The following is a 12,086-nucleotide window of genomic DNA, read 5'->3' as shown; positions in this document are numbered from 1 at the left end:
GGGGTAAGGGCATATAATGACAAGTACATATTTGTGTGTATTGAGGCACTGGGCCTGAGGAGGCGATGGTGGTTGGGAGGATTTATGCTCCTATCCACCAAAGGATGGTTGTGTGGATAAGGCACTGGACTGGGACTCAGGAGATCTGAATTCTATTTCCAGTTCTACCATGAGTGACTTGGGAAGTCACATAGGGCCTGATCGGAAATCCACTGAGGTCAATGGAAGTGCTCCCAGTGACTTCAGTGAGCTTTGGATCAGGTCCTTACTCTCTCTGTGCCTCAGTGAAATAAGGATAGTACTTCTCTACTTCATATGGTGTTTTGAGGATCAACTCCTCAATGTCTGTGAGGCACTCAGTCACTAAAGGGTTAAGGCTATAAAATTGGATCAGTTGTAGGTTTTTATTTAACACTGGGACTGATGGGAGGCAGTCATGTCTTGGGGGCAGGAGATGGCAGAAGCATTTTGCACTTTCAGTGGGATTCAATGCAAACCAGGAGCAGACATGTAACAAGCTCGAGCACCTGCAGGAAGCATCTATAGAGGCAAATGCAAAGGAGAACCCCACAGCACAGAAAGACACACACATCAGCAGAGCACAGGATGTGAATAAAGCCCTAATGCAAACAAAACCTTTCCGGATGTGGGCTGAAGATTTACAGAAGATGCACTATTTAAAAAAACCCAGAGCTAATTGTGGGGAGTCAGGAACCACTCCTGAAGATTAAAGTTGAGTTTCCATTATAAGACTCTGACCCTTTCCCTCAAATCCTCATAAAAAAGTTGCCTTTCCTGCACAATATGAACTGTCGAATAGCATTTCTGTCATCTCTGGATTGAGGACCACAGTGCTGACAGCTCACAAACAAGCTTCAGTTTCTCCTGTTAGAAGCTGACAGTGAACATTATCTTATGACTAACTGATCATTATCTAAGATGTGACTATGTGGTTTTCCTGCCTCCCTACTGTGGACCTGATTCTGCCAGGTGCTGAGCACCTTCTGCAAAGTGCTCATTGCCCTCAGCTGCCATGCAAGTCAGTGAGAGGCAAGAGTGCTCAGCACCTTATGCAGCTGGGCCCTAAGCACTTCCTCTTTAAAAAGTGATGCTATAAAATGTTACATATAAAAATAGACCCTTAAGAAAAGCAGGCAGACTTTTTTATTGTACAAAATCAGCAAAGGCACCGCTGGGTACCACATCATCCCATAAAGATGTCAGCTTGTTAGTGATTACAGTACTAAAGTAAAGGAACAAACAACAGAGTGATTCCTTATATGTACGCTAGCTGGACTGCTCATGTGAAGACTCATTTCCCCAAACGGTCAAAAAATTAAATGACTACATGGTGGTTTTTGAAAGAGAACTACAGCAAACTCTCACATCCCACTGGCATCAAAACTCAGCTGCAACCCACAGTGTCACCTACAAGTCTTCCTCAGTGTTAAAAGCATCATGTTAGTCCATTTTGAGGACTTCCAAACCAGGTCCCTATAACAGGACTTACTGCAAAGTTTAAGTTTCGTAACCTGAGCTCACTAAACCAAAGAACTGAACTGGCAAAACCTTTCATAGGAGAGAGACACTTTATGCCAAACAGCAAGTGTGAGTTTACACCTAAATACTGTGTCTGCACACAGCTAATGTTTATAATTTAAAGGCTGACCGTGAATGCAGAAGGGGAGGTAAATGCAAGGAGCCTAACCCACACTTCGTTTCCATGTGCAGAAGCTGGCCACAACTGCAGATCTCCTGACCGCAGGGAGTGGTCCCTGCTACTGCCAACAAAGCAGAGGCAGGAAATGAATAAAGCTCTCACCCTGCCACCTGACCCCTGCACCAGCTGGCAGAGCTATCCTGATGCAGAGGCCAGCAGATGCTTCCCCCCGCCCCCTTAAGTGGCACCGTGAGGATGCTTCCCTTGTGCACTGGCAACCACTTGAGCCTCTCTGAGGCACAATGCTTCCCAGAGCTCCTCTTGGGTGCACTGAGTAGCCATCATTGTTGTATAAGGATGTGGTTTTAGAGACCAAAGATCATCCTCCTTTTGGACAGGTGGGGTTCTGGACTGCAGGGGACAGAACAGACTGTGTCTCTTACAGAATCTCTCATAGCTGTATGATGTAGTGTTCAAACAGAAATAATTTAGTTGTAAAGTACAAACTCTCCACACCTTAATAAAAAGGCTAACACACTGGAATGGTGCATCTTAGCACTACCTCCAAGGGGACCAAGGCATATTGGGCACAGTCTGGTCTGTAACATTTACACTTTGCAGTCAATTGATCCTGCTTCTTGCCCTTCCTTTAGTTCCCGAGAAGTCTGACTTTAAACACAACTGAAGCAAAGCAGCCACTTGAGACGCTGGTCATTAGCGGGCCTAACATCAGCTGCAAGCTCTGATCGCAGCTCTAGGAAGAGCTTATCTAAAAGGCTTGCTCTAGTTCCACCATCATCCTATCCCACCCCCAAATAAGGTTTGCAGAGTCCTTTTAGGTGTTGATCACTAGCCACCCTACTGCAGGATTTCCTGCTGCATTTGTCAAAGCTGGTTATTATCTAAGGATTAAGAGGTGGGGGCTGATCAGAGATGCAGAGCTTTCCACAGCCTCCTCTTGTTCTCAAATCACAGGGTGCATCAGTGAATCACAGCTTAAAAAAACAAACAACAACAACTTGCAAATGTAATTGTGATGCACTGCAGAATTTTAATTCCATTTCTCTGCAAAGGCTGATGCAAAAATAGCCCGTACTGTCTCCTCATGTTAGCAGGTACAGGCTAAGGCAGCAGAGGTGTTTATCTCGAGCCCCAGAAATGAGGGCAACTAATCACATTGCTTGGGAGCACCTTTTTCAGCCAGCAGACTGAACAGCACTGGAACCAAATGAAGCCAGATTGTCTGCTTTCCTGGCCAGAAAGTTTTTGGGAGTGAAACTGTGGCAGCCAAGTTATGAGAGGCAAGCGAAATTAGAGACACCATAATAAAAGAAGGACAGAAAATTATCATATTGCATCACTTGAGACTGAACAGTTTTTGTATCTCTCTACCACAAGTTAGCTAAAGCTACCCCCAACTGCAATTCTTGGTTAAACAATATCCTATTTTGCACTAAGGAGTTACGTAAGGGCAGACCCAGTCACGTGGGCAGGGTGAAGCAAAGAAAGGCCATTATTCACAGCGTGACATGGATGAATCCAGTTTAACACATGCACTTCGAAAACACTGTCCTCTCTGTTTAGCAATATTATTGCACATTTAATTCGTTTTGATAACCCCTTCCTTCTACATCTACCATGCTGCTGAGAGCATAACTGGGGACTTCACGGATTTTTCTGCAGGGAGCAGTGGACACTCATTGCCACCCCTGGCAATAGATCCTGCCTATTTATGTATTTATAGCCTTCAAAAACATCTATTTATTGTATCGGTCTCCTTTTGCAATAAGTTTAATTTACAAAACGTGATAATATGGTGGTCAAATTCTACAAGGAATCTCTCCCTCCTTTCTCCCCCATTTCCCTCTTCATTTTACAGGGGAGAAAAATAAAGTTTGCCTTCCAGAAATTGCCTAACATTAGCTTATGCATCATTGATATGTGACTTAGTTATAGTCACAGAGAGGCAATAAGTGTTACAGCTGGGATTAGAACTCAGGAGTAACTGTTTCCTAACCCCATGCTTAGATAGCAAGGTCATGTCTGGGCTCAATCTCAACCTTGCATAAATCTTGGGCGGGGGGGAGGAGGGGAAGAGAGAGAGAGAGGTCCTAATTTTATAACTAGAAAATGAATTCTAGGACTTATTGTTAACAGATAAAGCAGAGATAATCTCTTTCCAGCACAGAATGTACATGAAGCATTACATTTTTGATATGCTAGGATATACAGTCACCTGAAAAATACCGTGATAAATCCAGAGAAGTGATAAGGGATTAAATCTGCATGGCGAATTTACAATTAATAGCTGGGCAAATGATAAAATCACAGGGGTCTTTTCTCCTTTGATATGCCAGAATGCTTTGGGGAAATTTTCTGGGCTTCCTGTACATTTTGTTGTGCTGCTCCTAACATATGGAGACCGGATGGTATCTACCTATTTTCCAACTTCCATAATGCTGAATGTGCCAGGGCTGTTCTTACATCCCATTGATTTCAGTGAAATATTAGTGTATGGCAGTTTCCCAGCTTCCCAGAATGAAATTAATTGGGAGTGGCATGCAGCAGACTTCCCAATGTCCAAAAACTGCACTGTATATGTAACTCTTTTGGTATAAATCAATACTCACCTGAAATTTAACGGCTTTAAGAAATCCCCAGTAAACACACAGATTTAATAGCTTGAGGGCTAAGCAGAAAACATGCCTCTAACACTTTAACTTTATGCGGGAGGTGACAAAAACCTTTTCTCTGCTAAGAGTACAGTGACAATACACCATTTGTGGCCTGATTTTCCAAAGGTGCTGACTTCTATGGATGCCCTCCACCTCTGGAAGCCAGGACATTAGGTTTTATATCAACTACATATTGGCTTGCTTCAAAATGCTGGTTATTTTTGGTCCACATGGACCAAATTGTGCCATGCAAGACAAAATTGCCCTTACTAATTTTAGCTCTCTAAAAAATAAAACAAAATCTCATACTTCTGCATCTTCCAAACAGATGTACAGCTCCATCAAGAACAGAAGTGATTTAGATAAGTCATCTTCCTCCATGTAGTTTTCTTAAATTACAGCAGCATCACTGAACTAGATGTATAAACATACTATATTCTCCTGCATGTACAATTCTGAACTTGGCTAAGGGACGACTTCATGTTTCAGGCCCTGACTGCAAAACTCTGATATACATTTAAAAAGTTAAGCATCTATTTAAGTGCTTTGCTGAACAGGGGCCAACATGCAAAAGCCACAAATAATGTTACAACTTGATGCCAACTGTGATCCAGCAGCATGTTGCTAATTACTGGCATACCACACTGGATTTCAAATTTTATGTGGGCCTTAGACTAAATGCATTATAATGTACGCTATGGGATGATAACCCTGATGTTACAGACAGGGTTGGCCCTAAACATTAGCGCAATTCTACAACCCCTACTCACATAAGACATCCTATTGCCTCTAATATGGGTGAGGGTTGAAGGATCAGGCCCTATCTTAGTACATTGACAACAACAACAAAAGATATTTTAGAGCATGGATGTGGCTGATATCATAGTTTCACAATGCTTCTCATTAAGCAAGCAAGGTAGGAAATAAGGAGAACTGCATTAGAACATCATGTATTAAACATCTTTAGTGCATTAAGATCATTGATGCATCTAAAAAGAAAAGAAGAAAGAATTCCCTACATTTGATAGCACTAAGAAACCAGAAGAAGCCCCCTCAAAATAATACATACTATGAGGCATCTATCTGGATGAAGTGGTGCTAACCAGTGTCAAGTCTAATAAAGGTACTTTACATGCCATCGGTGCCAAGCAAGACCTATAAGGATACTTTACAATATGAAAACCTTTTCTGCTACACAGCAAGTCTGTGTATCATGAATAACCACCCTCTCTCTGCTGGGATGCAGGCATGCACTAACACTTCACTGTAACCAGTGGGATGTTAGGACATCTCTGCTACAATCAGCAGCATGGAAAGCTAGGGGTCGTGTTCTACCTGAATCACACAGCAACAGTCAACATGTGATTGTCGTTGGCACCAGCTGTCCTTGGACTCTGATTCTGCCACCCTTGCTCATGGTGATAGAAAGGATAGCAGAATTGGGCCTTTAATTGTGGATTTCCATGGGCCCATGTGCAGAGTAAGGCACAGAATTTGGCTCTTAATTAATACTGTGCTTTAACAGTCATTCTGCTGATTATTTCTATTTTAAAAAGGGGGAAAGTCCATAGTTATATTGGTTTGCATTTGAACAAATCATTTAGGTGACCCTGCCCCTTTGATGCTTGCAGTTCTGTGCTTTCAGTCCCAAGCACTAGCAGAGTTTGCACACGCACTTGCCATTGGGAAGTCCTCAACACTCAGCCTCTATGTGTTAGATTACTTTTGATGGGCAGCTAAGATTAGCACACAAAGTATCACCTCCACCAATAGTGCATGTCAATTTTCAGGGTAGGGCTTGTGCCTTTGCATGTGTTCATAGCATACCTATCACAATGGGATAGCCATCCTTGGCTTTGCTGCTGCAATATCAATATTTAATAATAATGAAGTCCAAATCTTTCTCAATCTAGTTGTCCTAGAGGTGGAAGCCCAGGCGAGTTACACTGCTGACTGGGAGTTATGAGTTTCTGAGTGGAGCCCAGATCCTGGGCTGTTAGCCAGTGAGGACTGATTTTGAGTTGGGGCAAGATCCTCGTCTGATATAAACTGAGTTAACCCCATTGACTTTAATGGAGCTATGCCCATTACACTTTTCTGGGCAAATGGAGGTGTCCCACTACAGAGAATCCCTTGTTTAGGCCAAGCTATGGACGGACACAGTTAAGATGACAAGGTGGGCCAAGCAATATCTTTATTGAACCAACGTCTGTTGGTGAGCAAGACAAGCTTCCGAACCTTGTTTCTGTAACATCTGGGACCGACACGGCTACAACACTGCATACAGTTAAGATGGTCAATTCTGGAGGACGTGTGTTATCAGTGGGACTGAAGGAGTGACCATTCTAACATATGTATTTCCAAATGGAGTGCCTTGCCACCTGGCTTACCTTTTCAACATCTGCTTTCGTAACGTTGATGTCAGCATCCATTTTCTCAAAATACTGCTGTGCTCTATCGGCTTCCTTGCAATCACGTTCAAACCGCCTTTTACTCTGAAAGGGAAAAATGAGCCCATCAGATACCAGAGAGAAACATGATTTGAAATTCAGCCTAGCAAGCAACACCTACTAACTTCATTTTCTGTAATCACTGTCAAGAGTTTTTGAGAAAAGCTCATTTACATCTGCATACATTTCCACGCTAAACTGCAAAAGCGTTGAAGTTATTGGAAAGAAAATCTTTGCTCTGATCTTCAGACAGATTGGTTCTGATGGTAAAACCAGTCCTGCTGTCCCATTAGCCTCTGAGCCTCTTTCCATATTTCCCCTATACATGAAACATCTTCTTGCTCTGATCTGCCAAATCATTAACTTCTCTGCATTTAAATCCCTTGCTTCTGTGAAGGCCACAATAAATGAGCCAATACTATCTTTGTTATTTTGTGTGTGTGCACATATGACTGAACGACGAAGGTGTGCACATACACAAGCTGAGTATCCATGGGCAACACTCACCTTTTCTAACACAGTCCCCTTCTGACAGTTTCTCACCTTCCCTCATTGTGTCACATCTATTACTGAGGTCCAGATTCTGATATACGGATGGCACTTAAAGGCACTATTTTATACCTTTCAATATCCTTTAGAGATAAGTTTTCAAATCATGTTCTTTTGGATTTCAGATGCTCTCCTCAAACCATATCATAATCTCTTTTTAAACACAATGTTTAGAAACACCCTATGAAGACAATGTCAATGTAGCTATAACATCATTTCTGAAGATGTTTCTACTTACTGCTTCAAGCTGTTTCCAGAAAGTTTCAATGTACTGTTGTGCCTTTCTGCCATCATGAAAGTGCTGTTGAAAAAAAGCCAAAATATTATAAACAAAAGAATCAACAAACAGTTAAATTAGAGGAGATATGGAAACACAAAAAAATCTTGCATCTATTCTGGGACTCTACCAAGCCATACAGGTGTACGATAGCTATTTTATGTCTTAGCAGGCCACAGATTTACATCGGCAACAATTAAAGAGGTTTTGTAGACAAGGTATAATTAATTCCTTTAGCAATTCCACCACGTATTGTTCACTGTAACCCTTAATTATTGGTTTCCCATGCAACCATCCCCACACTACTCCCATCTGAACAAGATCTCTTTAAAATACCCATTGAACACTGTCTCTAAATTAAAATTTTTCTCCATGTGACACTTGCCCAGCCATCTTCATGATACAGAATCCTCCTCCTTGATTGGCACATTCTAGCATTGATACTGGTCCTTCATTAACTGATTTCATTCACATACAATATGAGCATATTCTTTTTCCCCCATTACAAGCTTACATCTGTGGGACCAGCTGTCCTCTTCTATTCTGTTTTGAGATGTGTCAATTACTTTGGATTCCTGCAGAAACCTTATTTTTCATATATTTTCTTGTTTACATTAAGCTGCTATAGAAATCTTGACATGTGAAATGTCTATTAAGCAACCTACCTTGTTAAAACAGATTAATCTCCTTACAAGAATAGTAGAGTGTACAGTTGTATTCTTCATATCATACTATAGTTTTATTAAGAGATGCTTGCTTGAAATTCTCCTTAATTAGCGCCAATTTTAAACAACAGATCTTAGCACTTATAGACTGCTCGTTATTGGAGGCTCTAATGTGCTTAACAAAGATGGGTATATCCTATTTTACGCATGAGGAAAGTGAAGCACCTGGAAGCTAAGTGGCTTGCTCAGAGACACACACTGACTCAGTGGCACAGCTTTAAATAGAATACAAGAATCCTGATTTGCAGTCCTCTGCTCAACCACTATCACACACTGCCTCCTGTAATAGCCCTTGACAAAATATAATCCAACAATAATCCACTAACAGGCACAGGCATGCCTTTACGTTGCATCATTATTTCCATATGGGAATTAAGATTTTACATTAATTAAAAGTCAGACACAATTTTACAAGGAAATCTCAGCGAGAATAGGCCTGATCCTGGCAGGTGCTTAGCATTTTCCAATATGAGCTTCAGTGAAAGTTGTGGGTGCTCAACACCGTGCAGGATCAGGCCTTATACCTATTTTATGCAAAATGACAACATACGGTTACATTAGAAACTATAAAACCTCATGCTTCACTGTCAGAGCCAGCCACTAATTGATGGGGTTAGGAAGAAACTTCCCCTCTAAACAGATTAATCCACAAGTGGCCACTACAGGGTTCCTGCACCTTCTTCTGAAGCAGTTTGTCCTGGCCACTGTCTGAGAGACAGGATACTGGATTATACTGATCACTGGCTTGATTCAATATGGCACTTCCTTTGTGCCTTTCTGATGCCACCAAACAAGCTGGCCATTTCCCACACGGGGCTTAAAATAAGACCTCAAAGACCTTTATCATCACTCTCACTGAACACCTAATAGCATCTAATTGCCACAAACTCATGTTAGCTTTCAGGTGAGGGAAAGAATAAAGACCAGTCTGAGGATTCTAAATACCACAACGTATAATCCCAAATCTCTCCTTTGGCCTGGGTGCTCATCTGCAGCTAAACAAAGCAGTGCTGCACAGCATTTATCTTTAACCTCGAATTTTATTAGTAGAGAGGGAAAAAAGGGAGACCCAATGTCAGTAATACTTTTAATTATGTAACAATGTCCAAGTCAGACTGTCACAGTCCCACCTACAGAGAACACTTGAATGTGGAGCAGCCAAGCCATAAAAGGCAATGCAGCTGAAAACCTGGCAATGCTACAGCTCTGAAGAACACATCCTTTTCCATTAACTCTGATAGTACTTGTGCTAGTCTGACCTTTACCCACCGCATTTCAGTTCTGTGAAAAATACACTCACCGCAGTATGACATTACAAAAACATGTCACTGTAAATTCCCTGCTCGAGAAAAAAAAACAACTCCTCCAAACGGATTTAAAGTTCCTTACCTAGAATCAGATTCACTCTAACTCATCCTCTGATGCTTCCTTTAACTCCTCAGGCTGCTGATGAGGCAAGATACAGTTTTCTCCCCAATATGGACTTTGAAATGCTCCTACTTTACCTTAATTTTATAGGTCTGTTCTCCTGAACTCTACTTAAGAAACAACTGCAATTTAACTCTAGTTCCTTTTCATTTTCATTCTGAGCAATATATCTCTGACAAAAAGACATGGGGAATATTATCTCACTCACACTGAGGCTGCAAACAACATTGATTTCCGAAGTGAGCTGTAGCCCACGAAAGCTTATGCTGAAATAAATTTGGTAGTCTCTAAGCTGCCACAAGTACTGCTGTTCTTTTTGCGGACACAGACTAACACTGCTGCTACTCCGAAACCTTTCTTCACACTGCATTTCCTGCCTGCAGCTATCCTTCGTAAATGCTTATTGGTTTCCTTGTCTTCTCTACTTGCAGATTTGCTGCCATGTATGAATGAAGCTGATTCCTAAGCACTATACCTGCTCAACGCCCTTAGTGTAACTGTTTAGTGTTTCATAAACCAAATTCTGTTGGTGAGAGAGACAGGCTTTCGAGCTTACACTAAGCTCTTCTTCAGATCTAGGAAATGAACTCAGTCCTGGTCTATATTACAAACGCAGCAAAGAATCCTGTGGCACCTTGCTCATGCCCCAAAACGTCTGTTAGTCTATAAGGTGCCACAGGATTCTTTGCTGCTTTTACAGATCCAGACTAACACGGCTACCCTCTGATACTATATTACAAACGTACATCATTGTAACTATGTCACTCAGAGGTGTGAAAAATCCACTCCCCTGAGTAACACAGTTACGTTGCCCTAACTTTTGGTGATTCGTGACAGTGCTAAGTGGACAGGGCGGCTTCTCATATTTCAAGGGACATTCAGGGTGAAGTGGCCTGCTAACGCGCCTCCAGTCATAGGGAGGAAAGGGAAGGTGGAAGCAGATGGGAGCGAGGGTTGCTAGTGGGTTACAGATTGTTATAATACACCATAAATTCAGTGTCTCTATTCAGTCCATGATTTCTCGTGTCTAGCAAAGTTACGAATTTAATCTCCCAGGCTCATCTTTTGAAAGTATTCTGCAGGTTTAATTTGAGGGTGAGGATTGATAGGTCAGATATCGTGCGATCGCTTTGTGAAGTGTTCACCCACAAGTGATATGCTATTTCTGTCTATCATCTTCCTGTGAGAGTTCATTTGAGAGCATAGTGATTGTCTGGTTTCACCTACATAGTTGCTATGGGGGCAACAATCTGTTCAAACCTTGTGTTTAGCAGTGACACTGAGTTAGGCCATGTCTACACTATCACTTATGTTGGCAAAACTTATGTCGCCCAGGAGCGTGAAAAAGCACCTCCTGGAGAAACATAAGTTTCATCGGCATAAGTGGTAGTGTGCACAGCACTATATCAGTAGGAGAGCTTCTCCTGCCGACATAGCTACCACTGCTCATTGAGGGTGGTTTAATTATGTTAACGGGAGGAACGGCTACACAAGAGATCTTATAGCTGCGCAAATGCATCAGTACAGCTATGACACCGTAAGGTCTCTAGTGCAGACATAGCCTTAGTTTCCCAGATCTGAAGAAGAGTTCTGTGTAAGCTTGAAAGTTTGTGTCTCTCAACAACAGAAGTTGGTCCAATAAAAGACACTACCTTACCCACCTTGTCTTGCTAATATTCTGGGAGAAACACAGCTACAACAACACTGCACATAGGGATAACTGTAAGATATACTAATAGAGTGAATGATAATACATAGCACTTTTCATCCACAAATCTCAACACATTAGACAGAGGTGGTGAAGTATCATCATCCCCATTTTACAGAGCGGGAAACTGAGGCACTGAGCAATTAAGTGATTTGCCCAATATCACACAGGAAGTCTGTGGCAGGGCCCAGAACAGAACAGAACACAGGTCTCCTGATCCACATTCATGTTTTCCATGCACTGCATTATCTTGGCTTCTGCAAATTCTTTTCTTTAACATTATTTTGTAGTCTTTCTATAAAAGAATGCGCATCTCTTGTTCAATCTTCTGGATTTCAAGTTTAAAGAAAAAAAGATTTTAAGACCAGTTTTCCATTCATGAAGTTTCAGGGAACATGCTCTAATAGATAGATAGATAGTGAGAATGTTTTTAACCAAATCTGATGTTCCCATTAATTAGCTATTCTATCTTTTGCACATACAGCACATGTGAAAATGACAAATAAATCAGGAAACCATGTGGAACATCAGCACTTCTAATTATTCACACAAATTTATGCAGCTGAGTCACAGCAATGTGCTTATTGAAGCAGTTGATAAATAAGGAATATGGC

At 41.6% G+C, this 12,086-nt stretch overlaps 1 protein-coding gene across 21 annotated transcripts in view; it reads right to left on the bottom strand.

The window, feature by feature from the left end:
* The window catches only part of FNBP1 (formin binding protein 1), a 153,822-nt gene that overhangs the window by 61,331 nt on the left and 80,405 nt on the right, over positions 1 to 12,086 (bottom strand). For all 21 annotated transcript variants that reach the window (XM_050926111.1, XM_050926113.1, XM_050926112.1 and 18 more), the window contains exons 5-6: positions 7,573 to 7,635; positions 6,726 to 6,830 (exon numbers count right to left, since the gene is read on the bottom strand). In XM_050926111.1, the coding sequence (XP_050782068.1) occupies positions 6,726 to 6,830; positions 7,573 to 7,635 (168 nt within the window). The remainder of the gene's footprint in view (positions 1 to 6,725; positions 6,831 to 7,572; positions 7,636 to 12,086) is intronic.

This window comes from Gopherus flavomarginatus, chromosome 17, assembly GCF_025201925.1.
Source record: "Gopherus flavomarginatus isolate rGopFla2 chromosome 17, rGopFla2.mat.asm, whole genome shotgun sequence".
NCBI classification, from domain to species: domain Eukaryota; kingdom Metazoa; phylum Chordata; order Testudines; family Testudinidae; genus Gopherus; species Gopherus flavomarginatus.
The sequence above is the reverse complement of the archived record's forward strand: the minus strand, read 5'-3'. Positions and strand labels throughout refer to the sequence as shown.